Consider the following 26456-nt stretch of genomic DNA (forward strand, 5'->3'; position numbering starts at 1 on the left):
AATTTTATTTTTTTAACTTTATTATTATTCATTAATAAGTTGAAAATAGATTTGCAATATTTCGTATGAAGTAGAAAATTTGTGTAATCGATCGCGCAAAATTTGTTGTCTCGCATTGGGCTTGGCATGCTTCAACAGTAGATGATTCCCTTTATTTTACTAACATTTAGAGTAACTGCATTTATTACATTTTTGTTATTGAGGTACTTCGTTGCGATTATATTTTCTTTAAAATAAGTAAATCAGAGTACATCTTGCGTATAGAGCATGACGTATCTCGATTTCTGAATTTCGTACGTTATAAATAAAAAATTTATCAAAAAATAACTATTGCTTTTAATCGATATAATTCATTAAATATGTAAGTTTCACCTCATTCATCCTCACTTTAATATATAAATTAGTAAAGATCTTTTATAAATTATTACATGTATGTATTGAGCTTTTAAGTAATTTAATTATACGTGTGCAAGAAAAATATAATACTCACAAAATTAATACTCACATATGTGACAGGTATTAGCATCAAAAAAATCAAGGTCTTCTTCCTCACTTAATATTTTCATTGGTACTGGATTGTTGTATATTCTCTGTAAATCTAAGGCAAGATTTCGCATTTCTTTCACAATCCAAGTAGCCAGATTTTCACTGCTTTCAGTTTCTTTTCTGTAGCAAACGTACCGTAATTTCGCGTTATTAAAACTACAGTTTACATAATATTTAACGCTTAATGCTTTATGGTGTTGTATTGCATGCTCACAATTATCATAAGTTTAAGTAAGCACTCAAAATCAGCATACACTATGAATGGTATACGATTTTTAATCATGTGATTTTCAAATTTTTAAATTTCGTTAACATATCTCGGCAAGCTTATTTTACATATATTTACTCCAACGCACTCCACAGTATGTATTTTTAACTTTTCATCATCTGAAAAGTAAGGAACGCAGCGGTCCCAAATATCTATTTTATTTTTATATCTTGTTAAAGAACTTCTTATCAGCCTAAATAAGCCTTTAATCCACATGTACATATATTTTATATCGTTATAAGCACTATTACGACCATCTTGGTTTTCTTCTAAATATTCTTCTCTATCTTTCTCAAACCTCATTTTCATCCACTGCCTCAGTATTTAAAAAATTACCATGTTCCTTGTTAATATATTTTTTTTTACTTTTTTTGATTGTCCATCACTATGCGTATCATCATAAAAATTTTGTATAAGCAGCAAATTGATATGTTTCTTCCTTTTTTCAGATGTCAAATGAAGGAGTAATGTTTTATGATTTTTACTTTTCTCCAAAAAATATACGTTAAGAGACGTCGTTCTGTTTTTCAAATTTTGTAACTTGCTTAGGCACTGGAAAGGTGATCCCCTCGAAATAGTAACTGTTTCTGTACTGGGTATAATTTGACATTCGTTGTGCATTTTTATCCACTAGATATAAAGCTCATTAAATGGCCCATTAAAAGCATTGCTGATCTGCATTCTGCACATTCACGTTAGCTTTTTTTTTTCTCAATAGTAGTAGGAAGTTCTGTGTAAGAACTACCACTCATTGCATTGTAATTATTGACATTTATTACTAAATTTAAAATTGACCGTAGAGTCCACCCAAAATCACGCTCCTAAGATTCTTCTATGTATGTAAAATTGGGCTTTTTGACATTTGTTTCAAACCATTCGTGTAGGTTTGTTGTATGAAAAATATTTCTGACTTATTGTTAAATTATTTACTTTCAATAGTCTCTGTGTCATTTTTCACCATCAAAAACTCTGATGCTAATACTGTATTAATTTTTAAAGCATTTTGCTCGTCGAGAATTTCTTACACTTTTGAAATGAATATTTTTTCCGCAGACTTGAGGAATTTTACAATATCTAAATGCCTACTATTAGTTATAACAGCCGTTCTTATGCAATTTTTAAAAGCACTAGCAAGATCTTTTCATGTCCCGAACTCATTATCCTCTTGAGTGTCTCATTTTTCATCGAGTCCTGACCCTCACACTACTAGCATTTTATAAAATGCCGCCAAAAACGTTCATAAAAGACACTCAATATTCGATAACTTTTTTTCCATTGGTGATGACAATTTTGGAGACAGCTTATAGTTGGAAATACTTTAAAGCACTATTTCACTATTATCAATAAAATCTCATATCTCAGTCATATCATCACTATGCGACAAGCGTTGGTATTCTATTCGCGCTGTTTCACAGAGAATCACGTAACGTTCCACGGCGCGGCGCGTCGGCATTAGCAAAATTCTCACGGAGTTGCTTCATCATGCTCCCAGCTTGCTTTAACGCACGCAAATGAATGGCATGCTGCTTGAAATTTCCATACATTTGCCTTTGTAAAAGTGATACGACTGATAACTAGCGGTGACTAGCAGTTGTATACAAAGAAATAACATATCGATAGAAGGGTTAGTCAACTAACAATCATCACAACGTTAAGATGACAAAATACGTGATTGATGTTCAAGGCTTTAAAACCATTTACAACGAATTTATTTTTAAAGAGGTCGCTATTATATCTTTACAAGAAAATGCTATACCGTCAGTTAAGCCTCCATATTCATGGGCACAGCTCTTACCTAAGAACAAATGTGAAAATTGACGGTAGGAGTTTAATTATCACGGTCTTTCTTAGAGCTCGGGAGAAGTTTCCTACGAGGATCTAGCTACAACCTTTCGAGGCATTATTAAAGAAGATAATATTATTTATGTAAACGGTGTTAAAAAAATTGAATGATTGCGCTATGTGCAATTAAATAGGTTCATTACTCATTGTATGATTCATACGCTTTACTAAATACTTGAATAATATAATTATTTTAAAGGTTCGTTGATAATATCAAGCAGTGTCGATCTTTTAAAAAAAAATCTGAATGGATGATATTAAATGCATGAATCACCAATTAAATTCAGCTGATTGTGCTATGAAGAATGCTACAGCTAAAAAAAATTGATTTTGAAAGAACAGCAACAAGAAAACGAAATTCTTTACTCAATGTACACCTGATACACAATACTTATGTAATAAATAAGTTCTTCATAAATCTATATCGGTTTTAACTTCACGCCTCATTATTATTAAACCCTTTAAAATTACTTTGTCGCACTAACTGAACTATTCGCTGGCAAGGTACTGAGTTAAAGATAAGTAAGCCAACGTTGGAATACGCTTTCGGTAATAAAATGCATACATGTTTGCTCTGGCAACTCGCATCACTCGATGTGCCTGCTCTCAAAAAAAAAAAAAAAAATATAACACTGGTACATTATACTCTTAAGTAAAAAGCGGTGAATCATCGGTCATTGCTAATGCACGTATGTAGATAAAAAACCATAGATACATTCGCTGGCAAGGTACTGGGCCAAAAATGAGTGAGCAAGTGTTGAGCAATTAAAAGGGATACGCGATCTGCTTTAGTAACAGTATAAATGTTTTCTCTAACATCTCGCATCACTCGATGTACCCATTTTTGAGAAAAAAAATATTTCGCTGGTATATTATACGCCTGAATAAAAAGCGAAAAAGCCATCGGTCACGGCTAACGTATCCGTATGGATAAAAAATAATCGCTCCATAGGCAAGCGAGCCAGTGTTGGTCAGTTGAAAGGGCATCAACTTTTTTTGATGTAGGAGTATACATTTTCTCTTCAACAACTCGATACACCCACTCTTGAGAAGAAAAGATTTTGCTGAGACGCCTTAAACAATAAGCGGAAGAAAAAAAAACTCGTTCAGGCTTGATCATCTTCTTCTCGCTATACGCTAAGCTTGTTAATAGCTTACACCTTTCGAACCATCCTGATGCCAGAGGCCGATTCGCAGCCAGAAATGAAGTCAGTCTTCAGTACCATCCAACGTCACAGCTGGCAGCATCCGGATTATAAGGCCCTACGTTACTGCCCGAATGATCCTCACCACCCACCGCCTCGTGGGTACCATCCAACGTCACAGCTACTAGCATCCGGTTCCCAAGGTTCGATGTTGTCGCCAAAGTAATCCTCGCCACTCGATTGCTTAATCTCCCTCACCACCAAGTGGCCCAATCTCCCCCCCCCCACCGCCTCTCCGCGCGACCCGGTCATGGTATAGCTCGAACCTCTCTAGCCACCCGATCAGCCTCTCCCCCTACTACCGCCTCTTCACTAACTACAGCCCAAGCCTCTCCTCCACCCACAGCCTCTCTTCCCACCACCACCCCAGGCGGGGAGCTTGAGGGGTGTCAAAACCTCCATGGTTTACCTAATCAAAGAGTCGGCGCGAAGGACATGGTCTACGCAGTTGACTGCCCGCAGGAAGCTAGATTTGATATGCGCAAGTATCATCAGCGAATACGTAGAATCGATTGTGTGCAGAGAGATAGCGTAGATTGCGGCTGAGAATTATCTGCAAGTCAGCTATAAAAGTCGCCAACGGGCGGGGAAATCTTGATCCTGTCCAGCGAGACTGGGACGCAGACGACCGCTGCCGACCCAGACTTGGAGCTCTTCCGTGCACCGATAGCAACCGTGACAAGCACACGCTGAGAGGAAGAGGGTCAGGAACGAGGGCCAGCACGGACGGCATCAACGTGAGTATACTAGTGGTGTATCACTACTACTAACTCGTACCTACTTGGACCTTTGGTGCTAGACCACTTAAAGCGTGGTAACGACGCACCCCCAAGTAGTCGAAGCACTTGGGATAGCGACGACGCTCCTCGGGCGAAGTACCATGGTCGATCACTTGAGCCATGCTCAAGACACCCAAGGCCCCGAGGACGACCTAGCTTTACGTGACTTCTTTCGGATAGGTATCCAGTCAGTACTGAAAATTTTCAGATGTGCTAGTAATCCGCCATAGCCTTATCGAGTGTCAGTAGAAGAAAATTTTCGCGGGAACTTTTAAATGTCCTTATCGATAGCTTCGTACAATAAAAATTCAAACTATAATTTTATTCAAGTGCGAGATTCAAATCGTTCCACCATGATGATAACACGTTTATTTGAAATAAAAGAATCTAAATTTGTTTTACCACAAGTGATCGCGAGTTCTCAGATTCTTTGAATCCATTTGAAAATTTAAAGATTAGTTAACAAGATAGTTTATTACAGATTATCTATTTTAAAATTAAAGATCAAAACTCATTAAAAGATTTTTTTTTTTGCTCTAAGTTGAAATCGACCACAAAAGTGATTGATTATTTAAAAAGTCTAAGAATTTTATCTTTGCTGACAGAGGTGTTCAAATTTCTTTAGAATAATATAGAGTTACTGAACAAACAAAAGAAATGAGTTTACTTTACTTTTCATCAAATAAAATATCAATAAAGTCAAAATCGAGTAGAACCAGTGTAGATATTTGCAGGGATTGGTAGATTATTCGACAAGAGTATATAAAATTTAATTAAAACTACTTTGAAAAAATTAACTTCAAACGATCAGCAATTCGAGTGATTTCACTCTGTTACACTGAAAAATGAATCCGCCTTCCAACATACAATCTCGAATATCGGTTGTGTGTTGGCTCCTGATCTTAGAGTTTCCCGGTACAGCAAAAATTCTTAGCCAATTTTAATACCACCAAGTAATCGGGCTTAGACTCAAAGAAAAGGAGATCGTAAGACACGATTAAGCATTCATAGAGTCCTCATAAAGAGTTAATTATAATGTCATAAGAAGGTCATAATTTTATCATAAGGGCATGCTAAGAGCTTAGACTAACATTGGAAATATTTAGATAAGTGTGGGAAGTAGAGGGATTGCGTGGGTAGCATATTCAAATGACTGCGGGCCAAAGCGGAGAGTATGTAACGATGCAAAAATGGCCTTCACGTCCTAAAATACTCTCGCTGATACAACGTATATACAGAGAGCATTAATTTGAAGCGTCTCCAAATTATATGTTAACAGTTGTGAGCATACCAGAGAGAGAGAGAGAGAGAGAGAAAGAGAGAGAGAGAGAGAGAGAGAGAGAGAGGAAGTGTGTAAGTGTGGAGAGCAAGAGCGAGCAGGGCAGAGAGAGAGAGAGAGAGAGAGAGAATAAAGTAGTGTGTGGGATTGGGGACGGAGTGTGTGTGTATATTAAGCGAGTGTCGAGGACGAGCAGAAGCCCCTTGTGGTCCAGGACGAGGAGGACGTAGTACACGTTCGCTCGTGGCTTGCGTGGAGCGAGACGGAGTCGCTGCAGCACAGTTCAGGTGACGATGTGTTGTGTATTGTGTAAGAAGATACTGTGTATTAGTGTTTTATTCCCTCTATATTATTCCCACGCCAATTCCCCTTTTCCTGGAGAAAAAATTCAAGGTGTAAGAGGGACAAAGGTGACGTACGTAAAAGAGATTTATTAACGCTATGTCGGTGCCTCTTTTTGTTTTCAGATGAATAAGCAGTGTTACAAGTGTGGGTGGCAATCATTTTCTCTCCTCTTGTAAATTAGAAAAGACTATTCGGTTGACTTTGGCCAACTTTGGGAATATTCGGATGAGTTGTACATGGTGGCGATGGCGGTGGCTGAATAACTTTATACTATAGAGAAATATCTTCCTATATTTTGTAGTCATTTGCGTGGAGAATCTCGCACAACACTCATGGACCCCTACTGGCTCATCACAGACCTAATTTATCCCCACTGGCCTTTTAAAGCACTACTACAAAATAAGGTAAAATGCCGTCATTTCTTCTGTTATTTTTCTGTAGCATATTTTTTGTCTAGATCCCCAACCGACCCCGCACAGCCTCCCACAATCAGCTAACAGGCCCTCCACAGACACCTGAATGTTCTCCCACAGATTTTTTCTTGACCCCCCACCACCCCATACATCATTTTTGAAAAACTTTACTGACACTCTACCAACCATTATTGACGATGACACATACACATACAATTATGTATACATTTTAATTTTGCATTATTAATATATAATGACGCATAGTTCCTCCATCAAAATTTCAAGTTATATGTATCATATTTAATGAATGTACAACTTTTAAAATTATTTAACTAAGTGTATATGCGTGGAGATTACTAACTCGTAATATACATACTAATAGCATGGTAAAATTATGCGGACATCTTGTGAATAAAAATAAAATGAAGATTATTTTTAAATCTATTAATGTACTTAGAAAAAATGTATTTTATCATACTAAAAATAATCGCATGGTTTTAGTTAAACAATTATTTGTTAATTTATTTTATGAAATAAATTAAACATTTTCAGGTGAAAATATTATTCAATAAGTTTTTTATACTTTTTTTTAATTTGTACATATACTTGTAAGACAGTTTCAATTTATGAAAACATTGTTTTTTACTCTGGAGGCTTATACGAAGTTACCGTATTGAGCAGGGGTATAATTAGGAATTATTACAAATTAAAAATTTTTGACTTGTATAGACATGAATATGCGGCAAGTACACACAATAAGGAATACCAGGTAAATAATGAAAAATTCAATTTTTTTTTTTTTTCATTATTTTGACTTTTTTTTGTCAAGACACCCCACTACCCTCCACTAACCTCGAATATAATTGAATATTAACTTTTAGATACTTATTTCTACATATTTTTTTCAATGCCCCAAGGTATATAGATAGATCTTATACATACGATCAATAGTTCTTGGCACACTTACTTTTTTTTTGTTAATATTAGTGATTTATTATGTTAGAAATTCCAATTTTTCTTGTATAACATGATACTGATACATACATAAATTAAAATTGATGTTAGTTATGGAATAATACAAACTATGTAATAAAAATCGCTCATTATCATAAGCCAACTTACACAGTTAAGAAGTTTGATAAGTATTCATTGTGTTGCTAGATATTTTCATGTTCATAAAATTTTGTAATTATTTGTATTCTAAGCAGAGTATGAAATTAAAATAGGCTTTTCTTTTGTACGTTAGAAAAACATGTTCATTAAGCTCGAAAAAGAAGGTTTATTTAAAAACCATTTTATAATCTCCAGTAAATAAAAATTTTATCGAGTGGTAGCGAATTCATACAAGACATATCATTAAATGTTACAGAATGTCGAATGGCAATGTACTGTTTAACATAAAATCGTTATATTAAGAAGCAAATTAGATTAAATAATAATTCTCTTACCATCACGAATAAAATATCAAAATTTGTTAAGTTATAAAAATATGAGATACATGCAAACAGTTTCTTATTATTGCACGTTCTCTAAAACCAAACTTTCTCGTATTGCACAAATACATTTTCGATGTAAATATATTTTTTATTACTCGGAAAAGGATAGAATTAGAAATAATTGTGGAAGTTGGCGCATAAATTGGGCAGAGGAGTAGAGCGTTACTAGTATGTGTGTTTGTGTGTGTATACGAGTGGGGCTCCACCCGCTGTGCGCTTCTGATGCTGACTTTTATCACTTAAAGGTAACAAAGAGTTGAACTTTTCCATTAAGTTTTTTATGACAAAAATCTGATTACTAAAAAATGAATGCATTTTTCTTAAGAAGTTTTTTCAGTAAATTTTTCATTGATCTAATATTCATTGCAGATGGAATCTCTTTAATTTTGCTATACACATGGTGCATTTGTTATTTTATAATTGCGTATATCATGTGATATTATCTTATGATATAAACATTTTCTTCAAAATATTAACTTGTGAAATTAATGTGAAACAGTAATGGCAAATATTTTTTTAATAAAATAATATTCTTACGCTATGAAAACTAAGTATACCTGGTTAAAAGTGGTTTTTAAGTTTTTTAATAATACGTTCAAAATATGCTTAGTAAAATATTTTGTTATTAAAATGATAATAACATCGAGTTCTTCATTTCATACATATTTCAATAATTCTTTAATAAGTCGTACACGGCAAAGGTAAGAGACAACGATGCTCTAAAGATAAAAATCATAAATTTTATATGATTCTTCTAATTGAAGTAGAAAAACAAGAGAACTGCATCTTCGTAGTTTATTAAGGCTTTTTACGATAGCTCATAGACGCGAGCCAAAATAATAGGAAAAAATTTTCACGGTTTCTATTATGTAATGACTACGTAAAACTTAAATTTGTTCATACAATTTTATTATGACATAAAAATATATGAGATGAATTAGAATTTTACATAATTGTTCAATAATATTGATCGAGAAAAAGATTGACTCATCAAGAACCAAATACTTACTAATGAAATATAAAGTTACATTGAAAATAACTAAAATACTTAGTTAATAAAAAAAATAACAAACAACTTTCGATAATTATTCATTTTTCTATTATATGAGTTTATATAAAAATCATTTATTTCTGTTGGATCATGTGCAAGAATATATGACAAAAATTCCTACTCATTACTTTGATCATATTTTGTTAGTATTTTTAGGATGTTTATCATGAATCATGTATAATTCACGTGCATACAAGCTGAGAAAATCAGGAGGTAAAGCATTCCCTTTTCCCACTCTACCGATCAATGGAGTGAAGTACCGATGAAAGAGTATGAGGTGTCAGTGGGGGAATCAAAACCGAGTGGGGGAAGAGTGGGGATAGATAGGGGATGGTAGGGGGTTATGTAAAGCATTTGTAGAATACTTTCAAAATAACTATACAAAATAAAGAGATATGTTTATACTTAAAAGTATGCTTTGACAAGATATGTTTATATTTTTCTGGAATATGTCTTATGAAATGTGTGGCAAGGTCACACGATACCGTAGACATAGCCAGGTCTTTAAGATATTGTACACTGAGTGTCTCTTTTATCTTTTGGATATCATGCCAGTATGTTAATATGTACTTATATGTGTGTGTTCTTTCTGGTATCTCAATTCAATGGGAGAAAGAGAAAGCACCAAAGATCAACATACCGTCACCGAGTTGATGCTATTAATAGTCACCAACACCCATAGATGACGAGGGGGAAGAAGCAGAAAGAGGAAACAGCAAGATATAAAGAAATATAGAAGAAGAGAGAGAAAAGTATGCATGTGTGTGTGATGTGAGCCTGACTTTACGAACAGCCACAGCAGGAGTATCAGTGGTTAGGCTCGGTCGGATGGTAGGGAAAGCTAAGAGTCCGGAAAAAGGGACGTACGGGACTGGAGAAGAAGGCCACCGAAAAAAAGGAACAGCAGCAGCAGTAGTTGAGAGTGAGACGCCTCCCCCCTCCAAGCCGCAATGAACTCGTATCGCCTTTATTAACCGGTGTGAGACTAACTGAAAGAAACAGAGTCAGAACTGGAGAACCAGTAGCAAGAGCCACTGGATCGTAGGCAAGAGGCCAAGACAGTACCAACTGACGAGTAGTCCAGCCCCGAGATAGAGAGTACTCTGGAGGAGATTCACTCTAATCAAGTATTTGCTGGTATCAATAGCGCATACCCACGGATATATGGGAGTGTATATACCAATAAACGGACTCATCTGCATATGTCTTGCATTTGCGCAGTACTCGTAGAAAGCCAACTTGGGCCGTGCAAGGAAATCGTAGTTTTTGTACAGTTAGTTAGCCGTTCGCGCATCATGATGTAAGACCTCTCAATAACACGTACTGGGTACGTTAATAAACGACAGTAATTAAATAACGTTTACTTAATATCTTTCCTCACCCACACACCTTTCATAAATTATCAGGTTATGGGCCTAGTATACTGTTCTGTGTGAGGACGAAATAAGTATTAAATTTTTTTGTGTGGTTTATCTGTTGTTGAAAGAGAGGGCCAAGATGGCTTCCCGTGGTGCTCTGGGAGTGTTCCAGGCTGTGGATAGACTGACCGGTCATATTAATTATTTATTCATCCTGGGATGTCGCTATAAAAGCGTACCTACAGCTCGAGAAACTGTGGTGCACCGTTGAACCTGCAGTGGTCACAGAACATGTCAATCAGGATCCAAATTTCAACACGCGTGCAAAGGCGCGCCTCATTCTATTGATTGATCCGTGTGTGTATACATACGTGAGCAAGTTAGCCACTCCGCTCGAAATATGGCAAAAACTTGAAAAAGCATATGACAACAAGGGACTGCAACGAAAAGTATGAGTTTCGCAGAATATTTTCACGACGAGGCTCGAGAAGGGCTTGTCCATCGAAAGATATATAAGTAAAATACAGACCGCAGCCCAGCAACTGCTTACTACCAGCATGACCCTGCCTGACGAGTGGATTGGAGCTCTTCTGTTCGCTGGTTTTCCTTCGGAGTACACGCCCATGATAATGACACTCGAGACATCAGGTCAGAAAATCACCACTGACCTGGTGCAAACCAAGCTATTCCAGGAGGACAACATCCAAGACACAAGACCTGGAACAATAGGCAGACTTTACACACATCCATTGCATAAGCGTGGCCTGCCTTGAATAAAGTGATGCCATGACAAGCATGAGAAAAGCAAGAGAGACAAGACTCGCTTCTTTCGGTGCAATCGCAGCAGCCATTGCGCACGCGATTGCACAGTACAACCACGCGCTCACGAGCACGCACACAACAGCGATGCCGAGCAAGACAGTCACAGGAGCTACTCGAGATCAGAGACAAAAGACGCTGGAACCTTGTTTAGATTTACTGCACCTATGGATAGTATTCGCCAAAGCGACTGTATACTTAAATCAGGTGGATCAAAGCACATGTGCCGTGACGTCACTGCCATGAGTCAAATACGTAAGTCACCCACTGTTCGTGTGACCTTAGCTAACAAGGCGCACGTAACAGTGCTTGGAGAAGGCAAAGTGCATTTAATAAATACCTGTGACGGAGGTAATCTGAGGGTCAAGCTAGCTGACGTGCTACACGTCCCGGAAATTTCAGTAAATTTAATGTCTGTAAGTACGATAACTCAAAGAGGTTACTAAATTAATTTAAGTAGAAAACAGTGCGAAGCGTGTGATGAATCAAATAATTTGGTGGTACGTGGACAGAAAGTCAAAGAAGAAATTTATAGACTCCACTTAAAATATTGTGCACTGAACATAATCGATGAAACTATAGTAGTTGCAAAAGTGACGCCAGTTGAAAGTGTAGAAGTATGGTATCAACGGCTAGAGCACTTTAATCCTGTATACTTGAAGCAACTACGTGATGGCGCAGACACTGGGCTGAACTTTCTTAGCACAGACAACCTTAAGCCATGTGACATGTGTGCAAAGGGCATAATGGTGAAAGCCCCATTCAAGAACAATAAGAAGCGTGCTGGTGAAATACTTGAGCTAGTGCATTCGGACGCGTGACAAATGGATTCACTGTCACTTGGCGGCTCTAAGTATTTCTTAACCTTCTTGGACGACCACAGTCACAAGATATTCATGTACTTCATCAAAAGGAAGGACGAGATTCTAAATACTCTGAAGGATTTTGTCAACTTCCTCAATAACCAGTTTAGAAGGTGCACCAAGCAACTGAGTACTGATAACGGTAGAAAATATATCAATACACGTTCTGATAATTTATTTTCAGTAGCCAGAACGAAGAGGGAGACATCGATAGCTTACAACCCTTAACAAAAGGGTCGAGCAGAGCCATTAAATCGTATCCTCATAAATAAGGCACGATGCTTGCTTTTGCAAGCCAAGCTCGAGAAAAACTTCTGGACCCGATCTAGCTCAAGCGGTTAGCATGGTTAGTCGCTTCAACAACAACAACAGCCACCAACATTGGAAAGCCGTAAAGCACTTCTTCAAATACTTGCAAGGAATCCAAAAATTTACACTTGTTTATCAGGGTAGAAAGGGAATACCTTTGACTGGATATTACAATACAAGCTGGGGCACGGACGAGACTGACCCGGATCGAGAAATACGTCTTTATGCTGCATGGTGCAGCGATCAGTTGGAATAGCCATAAGCAATACACAATCACCCTATCCAGTACCGAGACTGAATACTTGGCACTCAGCAGCACAGCCATGGACGAGCTATGGCTTAGCAGCTTCGCCACAGAGCATAGAATCCACAACGGGTCCACCATCACTATCCATTGCGACAACAAGGGGGTGATCAATCTGAGAAAGAACGCCAAATTTAGCCCCAGAACTAAACATATCAACATTCATCACCATTTCATCAAGCAGTATATAGAAGATCGAGAGTTGACCGTGAAGTTTATACCTTCAACAAAAATACCAGCTGACGTGTTAACAAAGGCCAGCCCACAGACTAGACTTTTAAAGACTTAAATTGTACTAGGATTAAGCAGCTAAACTAAACCCTTTTTTGATTATTGCTAGGTTACAAGATCTACAGGCCTTGTATATCTTTTTCCTCCCTTGTTTTAGGTCCGTTAATTAATTTTTATTAAAGATCTATCTATGTAGGTATATATATATATATATATATATATATATATATATATATATATATATGTGCACAGTTGAGGGGGCGTTAGTATCAATAGCGTACACCCACACATATGTGGGAGTGTATATACCAATAAAAGGACTAATATGCATATGTCCTACCTCTGCGCAGTGCACGTAGAAAGCTAACTTGGGCTGTTCAAGGAAACCGTAGTTTTTGTACAGTTAGTTAGCCGTTAGCACATAATGGCGGAAGACATCTCAATAACAAGAACTGGGTACGTTAATAAACGACAGTAATTAAATAACATTTATTTAATATCTTTCCTCATTCACACCTTCCATACATTATCAGTATTCACCTGTCCAACCGTGAGACTGCATCCATCCCAGCGTGCCCAAGACCATTCATCAAGTTATAATGGCGGGTGTGTGGTGTGAGGTAAGAGAAGATAGTGTACATGCGAGTGTGTGTAAGGGGCGGCAAGAGTGATGATGAGTGCAAGGACGTATCACTAGAAGGTAGAGGCTAAAGAACGTGTGGGTGCGAAAGAGAGAGAGAGAGAGAGTAAAAGAGTGAGAGACCGAGAGAGTCGGAAAAACATAGTGTGGTACCAGGGAACCGGTCGTAGGCGAGAATGAGTTGAAGATTTTGTAAGGGTGCTGGCTACGCCATTAAAACACCAAGCCACCAAGTCACGACCACATCAGCGGTGAAGGCAAAGTTATCATTATATACATATCATATTACAAGTGGCGCGAAGTCAAGTGAATGTCAGTAACGTAGAGAAAATGGCGGATAAGTAAATAGTGCCTCCAGACCTTAACAGTAGTGCGTGACTGCATTTTTTTTCATTTCTGGCAGCTGGATTTAGTTTCCTCCTATTTCCTGTTTCCTTTATAGGAGCCGCTCAACCCCGAACAAGCATCTAGCAATCAGAGCGTTTACTCTAAAAGAGAGACAAAAATAGAAACAGGTGAGTACAGTGACTTTTTTGTGAGTGAGAAGTGTCAAGACCACTGTCATCAGTGGTGCTGACTTATCTCTTATTACAAATGAAATACTAAACAAACAAAAATTAATGCAATATAATAAGCATCAAAAGTTTTTCACGAACCACACATATTATGGTATACATTTATTGATTTATATAAATCATAAAAAAAATTTTGTTTCGTACAAAGAAAGATGTATTTAAGGAACAATAGCTGTTGAGAAAAAAAGTTATTAAAAAACATAAAATTAGTTTTATGAAACTATACGATTTTTTTTAATTTCTGTTTTTTTTTTTTTTTTACTGAATACTACTTTAATAACAATTAACTTCATAAACTTTTTTAATGAGTCCTCAAATAACCTAGCTTTTTAAAACAAATTAATAAAATTTTGCCATTACATTAACATAATTATTAAATATTGAAAGGAGCAGCGTTGGCTCAGTGGTAAGCGTCCTTGTTCCTGATAAAACGTTGTTCTAGGGGTCGTGGGTTCGATTCCCGGTGAATGCAAAGTTTTTCAAAAACTGTTTTCATCTAGAAAAGTTCCTATGTAACCCCGGCTGTTACGGGGCAAGTTTTCCGTGGAATTTTCCTTCAGAGTAATTCCATGGTTTTTTCCTTGCCTCACAGGTCTTCGGGCCTGGGTAAATGCGAAACAGTGTTAGGAGGTAGGGATTAGCGGATCCGATGCGCCAGGCAAGGATGGCCAGCCTTACTGGCGAGGAGTGGTCCCTGAAATATGGGGCTTCTCCGAGGATGATAATAAGCCTGGATCCGATGCTTTAGCAGAGAGCGCCGGCTAAACCGGCGAGGAGTGGACGTCCTGAAATATGGAGACCCGATGCCCATTAGTGCAAAGAGTGTCAGCTGAACTGGCAAGGAGTTTTACCAGAAATACTTGCACTGTGCTCATGGATTAAACATAACATCAGTAAAAGGGTTGGAAAATGGGTGCGGCAATATACCCCCACACATAGGTGGTGAGTGGGTGGTCACTAGACATTTGTTATAAAAAAAAGGCTTGGATAATTTTTGAGAGTGCTTGTATAAAAGTGCTGCCATCTACATGTGTGCCAACTAATACGATGATAAATGTATCAATATTACTTGAAAGTAATTTTCGAGTCATATTGACTTTCTTAGTTATCTACAAACATTAGAATCATTATCTAATTTACCTATTATAATCGAGCTTGATGTAAAAATAGCTCAAAAAATTAGGAATGGGAACTCATCTAAGCCTATGGTGCGAGTAAATGTATGGCTTCTTGGTAGCTGAAGTGGTAGAGCAACTATCTAGTAAACAGGAGGTTGTATGTTCAATCCGCACTCGGGGAAGATATTTTTCTGATTTTTACTTCACAGAAAGTAATTCAAGTTTCTGTTTATCTTTATATGATCAACAAAGTCCATACGATTTATCTAGAATAATAACTATTATGAGTTAGGATGTATGAAAACTCGAATCTCCTAAGAATTGAATCGGTTTTAAGTTGAAGATTATCCTAAGTGACTTACTCACATTTCATTTCCTATACAGTTTAGTCTAGAGTCATGAGCATTCCGATAAGCCCATGAAGTGGACTTGTAGGCAAAGAAAATGTTCGAAACTCTTAGAATTTCCTGTTTAATATCCCTACGCATTTTTCTTGTTTCTCCAAGGAAAACAAAAAAAAAATGCTTTAAAACTCCACATCTGTGAAATTTTAAATGAAACATACCGTTAGTTATTGAAAGAAACAAAGCTGAGAAATAAATATGTAACTGCCGAAATGAAAAGTTTCTTATTTTGAAGATATTGGACATAAAAACCAGAATTTGCCATTTAAAATAGTTTTGCTTTCGTAGTAATTTTTAATACTTTATAAAAGTAAAAGCATAATTTTAGAAAGAGGTAAGTATCTGAATACATCGTGTGATAGAAGGAGGGACTTTTTATTCAGTTATACTTAGTCTAAATTACTTTACCTTATTAACTACGAAAACTGAGAAAAGGACTTTGATCCTGTATCTAATAAAATAAATAAATAAATAACTAAATAAATTATTACAAAATTTATATTTACTTACTGCGTCTGTTTTAACTGAATAAAATCTGGAGAACAATGGCTATCAAAAAGTTTTTCTGTGTGATAACTTACATGAGTATGTAAGCATGTAGCTTCAGAAATTAGAAATGTATCACTTTTCCTCTTGGGTATATTTTCAATTTTATTTGCATAAAACATATTCTTCTTTGTTTCATCTGAATTAGGAGTTTTAGAAGAACATTCTTTGAGTTTTTGACGTAGTTGTTCAATTTCAAATTGAAATTGTCTCAACAAAGCATTTTTTGGATCCTCGTTTACATGGGCACGATTTTTTATATTCTTAGCTCGATTGGCATATCGTAATGTACTTATAGTTTCGTCATAATGACTATCAGCAGGACTAATATTTGCACACTGTAAAATAAAAAAATTAGCCCATTATAAGAAATAAATATTCTTAGAAATGTTAGTATACTTATGTGAATAAATAGACGTAAGTAGTGAATAATTGACTTACATCTTTGTTCATTGAGATGAGGGTCGTAAATAGTTATGTGATGAACTCATTACTACGTTAACACATAAAATTTGAACTAATTATTTTTACAGTAGTTTAAAGCAATTACACTTAATAAATCGAGGATTCAACTGTACAGACTATATTTACAAAATGCCTATTTTTTATTTATTATCATCGATACATAAACATAATGCATTTTTAACATACTTAACGTAAACAATTGTAAGTCAGTAAGTACTACTCATACTTACATTTCAAATAGAAAATTTCATATTATTAATGGTGCGCAAAAAAAAAATTTTTTCGGATACACTGAATAAATATTGAAACTTTTAATTTTCTCGCATCCTCTTACAGTGTGGTAGCACTCTACTCAAGCTATAAGAAGAGACTGTAAGGATTTTCATATGGTTTGTTACAACGTTTAAAAAAAAAGGGTGAACAATGCCGCTAAGTGAGGTACACAATAACACGCATTGCAAGGATAGACTACCTAGTCAAGTACAACAATACATAAACTTACATCCACTGGTGTAAGTACTATGCAGACGGCAGCTCAGGATGCCAAATGATGCCCCATGGAGAAGAAAAGTGTTAAAAATCGTACTTTAATCGAAGTTTAGCTAAAAAAATTTCTGTATAGCGTATTTTATTCCGTTTAAGACACCAGATCCCTTGCCCACGTATCTTCGAACAAACCAACTGCTTTAAGCTTTAAATATGTCTTTTCATCATACTCTAATTTAAAAAGCAATATAATATTCATTCTTTATCACGTGTATTTATATAAAATGATACAATTACATAGACAGATAACGTTACATAATCATTGAATAATAGTAATCGTGGAAGTATCACCTACTTCAAAAAGGTTACGTAAGAAACCTATTAAATCAAGCTATATTATAGTCACAATAAACGGAATGAAAAACATTTTAATCATCTTATTCTAAAAAGTTTAAGATGAATACTTTTAATAAAGAAGCATAATCATATAAAAAAAACGTTATTATGTTACGTATGATTGAGAAATGCTGAAAAATTAATAAATATAATATTTACTTTACCTCTAAGATTCATTTCTAAGAATAACCAAGTTTTTTAATTATGTAAAAGTTTATTTTTAAACAATGTTTTCTACTTCTGTATTTTTCTCTTTCTACGTAAATAAATAAATTATTTTTATTTTTGCATCTTAATAAGTATCACGTATAATTGACCATAAAAAAAAGAGGTTTTTTCAAATATAAGCCGAGAATATCGAAACTTTGACCTTAAGATTTGTTTATTGTCATAGCACATGCCGCAACCATTAGAAATTGCTTACGATACAAAATAAAAGGTCATGTTGAGATGTTTCCTGTGCTTAAAGCTATTTTTAGAATGAAGACTCTGTTCTAAATTTTTTCTTGGGTTAACACTTCTCTTTCTACATTACATTAGTCTTAATTGTATTCCATTAAACAGTCATCTGATGTACATGAATTTTTTTTAAGAACATTAATATTTTTCCGATTTTTAGGTACAGTTTATGAGGAGGTTGTAATCCTTTACGAATATTGTAAAACATTTTCACCGAAAAATTCGTATGCATATCATCGTCAAATTTATCAACTCCTTTGTAAGATGCAATATTTATACTATAGTAAATTTTAGTTTCTCCAGCTGATTTTTTAAGAATTTCTCCATTTACACAACATGTGTACTTGTTACGCGATGTTAGTGTATCAGTGGTTACCGAGCAATTATAGATATCAGAAAATATTTAAGAACATACATTATTTAATATTCCATTTTTAGGAATATTATGGGTTTCTATTTTTCTTTTTACAATTTCCAATAATAATGTTAAGAATCCTTTATCGGTAGAACGAACACTGGTTTGTAATTGCAAGATTTTAAGTGAGTTCTGTAAAAAAGAATATTAAATAGTTTGATTGTAATTTTTCTGTGACTACTTTTTATCACTGGCAAAATTCGACGAAAATCACCTTGGAAAATAATTAATGGATATCCAAAGTATTTTCCAGGATTAATAGATCTCTTTATGCTCTGTCTACTATTTCCACTGATTTTTTTTTTTAATTATTGGAGGCTCATCCCGAAGAATAAAATCAACGTCTCTCAATTTTTTCCCTCTGACTCGAATTCTAAAAAGGCAATCTCTGTATTATTGAGATCTAAAGAAAGTCTAAAAGTTATATAAATTATCAACCCTTGGGGAAGCAAAATTGATGTTCTACGAGTTCATGCTATTAACAAAAATTTTTTATTTCAAGAAATAAAATAATAAATTAACATTTCATATCAATGAGTTTTTCCCGATCCTTCTGGATCATCTATTAAGAAAACATAATTCTTTCGTTCGAAAATAATGTATAATATTATTTTCTGGTCTTTATTTAAACTTTTATACGTAGAGTTAAGTATTTTTTTACTGAAACGTATTCTTTTATCTAGATCACTTTATTCCTCCTTTTTTTAGAGTAGGTAAATTGAAGCACTTGCACATTTCATCTTCTGATTCTGGAATTTAGTTAGCATGTAAGAAAGCTAAATTCAATTGAGCATCAAGTGACTCCTCTTTGCAAAATTCCTTATATTCATTTCATATTGCATCACCTTCAACATTTCTAAAATTAAAAACCAAGCAAAAAATTATCATAATTTATATGAAAACATAACGATTGCTCCTTTACAAATGTCATCTATTTTTTCATCATCATCCATTAAACTTATTGCAATTGCAAATACGTTTGAACGTTTCATACGTTATTTTTTTGTAACCTCCAATATCTTCCAGCAATGTCAAATCAGTTACTGTATTCAGTACGAGTTTCAAAAAAAATCTTTTATGATTTTTTGGCGATACAATGTTTAATCCACCTATCGCAGTATTTTTCATTACATTTTTTCTTCTTTCCTTAGTTTTTGATTTGTTGTTGAAAATGTAGTATTCTAGAATGTTAACATACTTTCTGCACTTTGCTAAGTCATCATGTTTATTAAATTCCAACCAAGCAGTTAACTGTGTATCATAGCTTTTTATATCGCTTTCAATATTATTTTCTTCAAAGACAAGTTTTTTTTTGTTTTCAAGATGAACCGCTGAATTAACAACTGTATGGCTTCTACTATAAATTAAAAATTTTTGACATCTCCAAGCTGCTTCCATGAGACCTACATATTTAGCATTAACCTAACTGTTAATTTCATTTCATAATTCTTTGTTTTAGCCTTTTATATTTTAAATTTAAATGTATTAAGTATCACTACCTCTATGAGTATAGTTAGAAATATATTTTATGCTTTAGATTGATGCAATACATTTAACGTTAATATTACATTTACATTTAATCAATAAAAATGAATTATAAGGTACAACTATTCAATTATCTACTGAAATATGAGTTTTTGTCTAAGTTTCGTAAATATGTATATAAAATATGTTATTTGTTTTTTTATATTGTGGTTAACCTTTTGTTTGGAATCTGTTATAAAATGTAGTACGTTTGTAAAAGGTTTCAGGGAATTTTTCGTTTACTTCTGATGAGAATGAACCATGTGAGGACTGTGTTTTGTAAGAGGACTATAAAGCATGTGTTTAATGACTAATTTCGTAAGTTTAACATTACAAGAAATAAGTGTATTAATTGGTTTAGGTGTAATATTTATTAAACAGGATGTAGAATTATTCAAATGTGTGCATGAGGTAAACCACGTTACTGAAATTCAATTGTATAAACTATACTTGTTGTAAAAAATTTATAAGTAAAATTTTTAGTACAACAATCTTATTGTTGTTTTCTATGGTATGAAGATTCCATGTATCGAAATTAAAATAGTAAGAAACTGAATTTGGTGTTACCATTAATTGTTTATACATAATGGATACATATAACACTCATACGTCCGCGTCGGAGGATCAGGTGACATAAAAAACATTGATTTCTAAGTTTTGGAAAGAACTGTTTTATTACATTAAAATATATAGTTAATCAAGTAAATAATTCATTAATTGATGTAATGTATAATCATCTAATTAAATAATAGACAGAAAATGAGTATAACAATGAGAGATAAGTTACGAACCTCACTAAAACAAGGAGAAAGATATTGATCTAAAATAGGGGTTACTTGGATTAGAGTAGATAGAGTGCAAAAGTTTGCTTGTTGGATTATCGGGAATATCATTTTTTTTTTTCCAAATTTTTTATAAAATAAGGTGTAGGATAAAAATTAAAATTTTAAAATTTGATTTCTTCACATATGGGTAATTCTTTTGAAAACCGGACAGATTGAGATAACATCTAACCAACACATTTTTTATTCAGCTGACAATTTTTCTATGGGTTCTATATATATAAAAAAAAAATACCTATTCCAGGATCTTTTTTTCTAAGATAAGGAGGGTTACAAATTTAAGAGTTTTGTGATTTTTGTCTCGGAGACTTATTTTCAAACATCCACAAGTCTGACTCTTTTGAAGCTAAAATTTGACCTTCAAGATAATAAAAGTAAATTCCAAGAAAAAAATTTTAACAGCAAAATTTATAAAAAATTTTATATTGTTACTAACAATTTAACTGCTTAATTCGATTTTTAACTAGAGTCCCCAAAATTTAACGATTATTTAATACAGCCATCGTATTCTACGTCTAATTTTCTATAAAAAACATGTTTTTAATAAATAGAGAAATTATTATTACTGGGAGAGATACATTAATTTATTTAGCGCGGCACGTCGTATCGGCACGCAGGTACCTCTGCATGCCTCTCCTTTTAACCTTACATCGTTTTTCTCCATAATATTAATGGTTATAATATATGTCAGTTAATGAAAAAAAATTGTCATTTTTATTTTTAAATATAACTTATAATCAACTTAATGTCTTTTTAAGGAGGTTTGGGAAAAAAGTTAAAAATGGAGAAACGGCGAAAAAAATATACGTTATATTTGAGCATGTTAGGAGTGCACATGAATTTTTTCAGATTTTTCACCAGGGGAAATTTTTGAGAAAAAAAATTATGAAATATTGACAGTTTACGATCTCTTATGAAAGAGCAAGGTTAGGCTTGCCTTTTAATTGAAATCAATGTATATTCTAAATTGTTGGAATGAAAAAAAACGTTCTCATAGATAACTTGATACAAAAGAAAGATGCTCAACAAAAAAAATTCAAGCCTTGCCAGGAATTTTTCAGAAATAAAAGCAGAAATACAAGAATAAAAGTCGTACAGTTTCAAGTTTGTTGAGTGCAAGAAGAGGTGCACGGTAAAAGGGGCTCAGATGCGCGGGCAGGGGGGACTCCTCCTTCCTCACCTCTCTAAATAAGACTCCCAAACCTCCTTAAAGATATTTACAATTGTTGTTTTATCAGTCAATGAAAATATTTTTGCTTCTAGTCCCTAAAGGGAGATCGGTAATATGCAATGGATTCGTAAAGTGCCTTTTATTGTTAAAGCTTTATAAAATCGTTTCGACAATATTTGTTCTTCCTTACCATACTTATCATGAATTGAATAACGACAAGTTATGCTTTGCAAAGCTTCTATTTCCCAAGTGAATAATTCGTGGAGTGCTTGAATATAATTATTTATCTTATGAAGATAAGCTCTGGCAACAAGTCGCTTTAATGTCCCACCCATTCCATCGCATGGTCTCTTACCATGAGACGCAGAGAAAAAGTGCCTTTCAGCTGATATTTCAAAATTTTCTACATGATGAGTGAGATTAATAAAGTGTTTCTTGTTTTTTTTACTGTGCGCTTGCATCGTCCGAAAAATATAATTAGTTATCAACACTTTTTAAGTTTGTCTTAATAAATTCTACAAGATGTTTATAAAAAAGATGAACAGTAACTGTGTTATAACGCAAGCATTCAGAAATGCAAAAAAAATTTTTTACATTTAATTCATCTTTTTCATCTTTATAGTAAATTGAGAATGGATGTACAGTTGCTTAATCATTATTCTAGTGCACACTATGTATGGAATTTTGTAAAAAAAGCATAATTTTCGCTAAAATCACATATACTTTATGTTTCATTAGTTTTTTTTTCTTCAAGTCTAAGAATTTCGTTTTTTTTTTTACCAAACAAGAATGAATCAGCAATTTTTACAAGCCATTGCTTAAAAGTTGTAAAAATTCATTTACACTACAAATCAAAAGTTTGTAGTGAAGTTCCATCTATTTTCACCCACTGTTTGTATTGCACATTTATGAATATGTTATCAAAATATTGTTGTTATTATTTGATAGTATTATCTATAGCAAGACACTCATCGCATGATTTCAAAAAACAATTAATAGATTAAATATCACATGTCACATAATCCAAACAATGATGATAATTAGTTATTGGTCTTTTAGAATCGACTGTGACATATTTTTAATTTGATCTATAATATCTATAATAAGTTTAATATTTTCATGTATCGGACACACATACACCAAATGAGTGCCACTGGCTCCTGCGAGTACACAATGTTTTGGTCGTATGCTAGCAAACTTTGAAACACTGCTCTTTATTCTTAAATACTCTTTTTTAAAAATTTCATACAATTGTTTTAAATTATTCAAAATCAGCCATTTTTGTATCTGTATTTTGTGACCATCCACTGTCACAGAGACGAATTTTTTTTTACAAGGCACAATTTATCTGTGTTTGTAAGATTGACAAAAGTTTATTATACTGTTAATAACATCCACTCTTGAAGATAGAAGGCTTTCGGGACTTGGATTGCCTAGAATTCCTTCATCTTCAGCAAAATTTTTTACAATAGTTATCATATGGTGAGTAGCTGTGGGAGAGTTTACCTGTAATTTCTCATCAGACCAGTGTCCAAAAATGGTCAAAATTTTTACCTCATGACATTGGTCTGTACTGGTGTTGAGACTTTCTTGTAAGTTTCTTAAGGTTGCAACATCATAATTCACTTTATCAATACGATCTGAATAATCAATGTTAGTATAAAAAACTTTATTTTTGATTGTCTCAGTAATTTTTTCAACTTTTTCCTCAGAATAACGTTTCTCTGATAACTTGCGCTTTTTAATAGGCGATGATCCCAAGAAACGCAATCCTTTATTCAAACGATCAGCACTGTTATTTAATAACTTTTGGTTAATATTATATTATAGTTATTATACTTATATGAATAACATTTATTATCATAACATCGCTATATCACAATTATGCTTGATAATAGTGCTACCACAAACGTGATTAAATTAGATCAGTTGCACCTATATTTATGTGTAGAGACTAGTGAAATTATTAATCTAACCGGAATTACACCCCATCCAATTTCACTAAAGGAACAATGTATATGACTATACAAAGAAAATCTACAATTTTTTATGTGATCCCTAACGATTTTCCCATCAAATATGGCGGTTTATCGGGTCAAAACTTTTGTAAAAAACGACAAGCAACATTATCGTATTATCACGATGCTATAGTATGAGATGATAACGTAATACACCCCATTCCTGTTTAAAAAACTCTTGAAGAAATAGAGTGATTGCAAAGGGATAAGAAAGAACAAAAAACAATAAGATAAAACTTTAGAAACAAGCACGGGAAAAAAAAAATTTTAGCCACCATTCTTAATACTAACAAAGAGACAGTGCTTTAAGAATAAAATTGACCAACAATAATTTTATGATGAATACATCATCGGCTGGCCCGAGAAATCAAATATACCTAATTATAAAATAATTGGAGACATAAGAGCTGATTTTCATTTTCGAGATGAATTACACAAATTGATTTTATCAGAAAGGGGTGATAATTTTATGAAGCCCACTAATATAAAAACTGATAAAAGTGGGATATACTGTAAAAATAATAATTTAAACTACCAAGATACACTCAAACCCCATGCCATTGAACACAGTAAAAAAACTCCTAGTGTCGAACAACATTGCCTGAAGGAGTAACAAAAAATTACTAATGAACCAACTAAATGTACGATCAAGGCTCTAGCACGTTAAGTAGCGAGAATTAATTTAATTAAATACTAATTTAACTGGAAGATATTTACCACGAGTCAATGTAGGGCGTGATGATGTTCATTTAGGAGAAGAAATAGTAAAAAATGAGAACGGTCAATGTAATATTATGGCGACAAATACTAATAAAGATGGTGTACGATTGAAAAAGATCCAAGAGAAATTCTACCCTTCAACTACATTGCACTTGAATTTAATTCCGATACTAGTAGCAAATATGAAAGACCAGTTCTCGAAAATACGCAAGATAAAATAAGAGACCTAAGAAGACTTGTGCGTACCAGCCACTTAAATGTGAGAGAACGAGACCAAATTTATCGATTGATTTTCGAATTTCCAAAAATCTTTTTGCTACCGGGAGACCCTTATTCCTGTACTAATTTTGTTGCACATGAAATCCCGACGAAAAATAACATCCCTATAAACACTCAGCAATATCGTCACCTACTGGTATACAGAGAAATTTTAGAAGAACACGTAGCAAAAAAGCTTAAAGATGGAATAATTAGCCCTCGCCATCACCGTATAATCCACCCCTCTCGATTGTTCCTAAAAAACCTGATCGCCATTGAAATCCCAGATGGAGGGTAGTGATTGATTTCCGAGAACTTGATAAAAAGACCATCGGTGGTGCATATCCATTGCCCAATATCGCAGATATTATGGACTAGTTGAAAGGATCCGTACATTTTTCAGTTTTTGATTTAGCAAGTGGATTTTAACAAATTCCTATGGTTGATCATGATAGGTATAAAACAGCATTTACGATACCCTATGGACATTATCAATACAGACGGATGCCCGAAGGACTGAAAAATGCACCTGCCACATTCCACTGACTATTGAATCTCATATTAAGAGGTTTATTAAATGTTAAAATGTTAGTGTATTCAGATGATATTATTATTTACGCAAAAGATCTAGTAGATCATTATCGTAAGGTTACGTTACTTTTCAACCGGTAAAGATCAGCAAATATAGTACTCCAGCCAGATAAAGTGGAATTTTTGCGGAAAGAAGTAACGTTTCTTGGGCATATAGTAAGTCAATGAGGAATTGAACCAGACGCGTAAAAAATACAGGCCGTTAAAGAATTTTTCCAACCAAAAACTATGAAAAATAATAGACCATTTTTAGGACTGGCAGGATACTATAGACGCTTTATTAAGGATATTTCAAAAATAGTTAAGCCATTTTTAGAATTATTAAAGAAGGGAGAAAAATTTGAATAGACTGAAATGCAAGAAAAGAGTTTCATTTAAGTTAACAACAGCTGCATCTGATTACGCTATTAGAGTAATATAAAGTCAAGAAATAAGTGGGTTTGACCATCCTGTCACCTATTTTTTAAAAACTCTACATAAAATTGAAATAAATTATGCTACCACTAGAAAGGAATGCTGAGCTGCACTATACGCAATGCATCATTTTTTTTCGTATTTATTATGAAACAAATTCGTTCTCGTAGCTAATCATGACCCATTAACTTGGATGCAAACAAGAAATTATGAATATATTTTTAAATACAAGCGAGGAAAACTTAATACCAATGATGATACATTAACTAGAAACCTAGTAGGACTATTTCTTTATGCGAAAAACAA

General features: G+C 33.9%; 1 protein-coding gene across 2 annotated transcripts in view; it reads right to left on the reverse strand.

Annotated features, from left to right (window-relative positions):
• LOC106637917 (kinesin-like protein 64D) overlaps positions 1-26456 on the reverse strand; it is a 461671-nt gene that overhangs the window by 161020 nt on the left and 274195 nt on the right. For both annotated transcript variants that reach the window (XM_014350896.2, XM_089595799.1), the window contains exon 5: positions 16356-16729. In XM_014350896.2, coding sequence (XP_014206382.2) covers positions 16356-16729 — 374 coding nt within the window. The remainder of the gene's footprint in view (positions 1-16355; positions 16730-26456) is intronic.

The sequence above is a fragment of the Copidosoma floridanum genome, unplaced genomic scaffold, assembly GCF_036245765.1.
Source record: "Copidosoma floridanum isolate Cflo_tuat_1 unplaced genomic scaffold, Cflo_Japanese_pri ptg000028l, whole genome shotgun sequence".
Taxonomy (NCBI): domain Eukaryota; kingdom Metazoa; phylum Arthropoda; class Insecta; order Hymenoptera; family Encyrtidae; genus Copidosoma; species Copidosoma floridanum.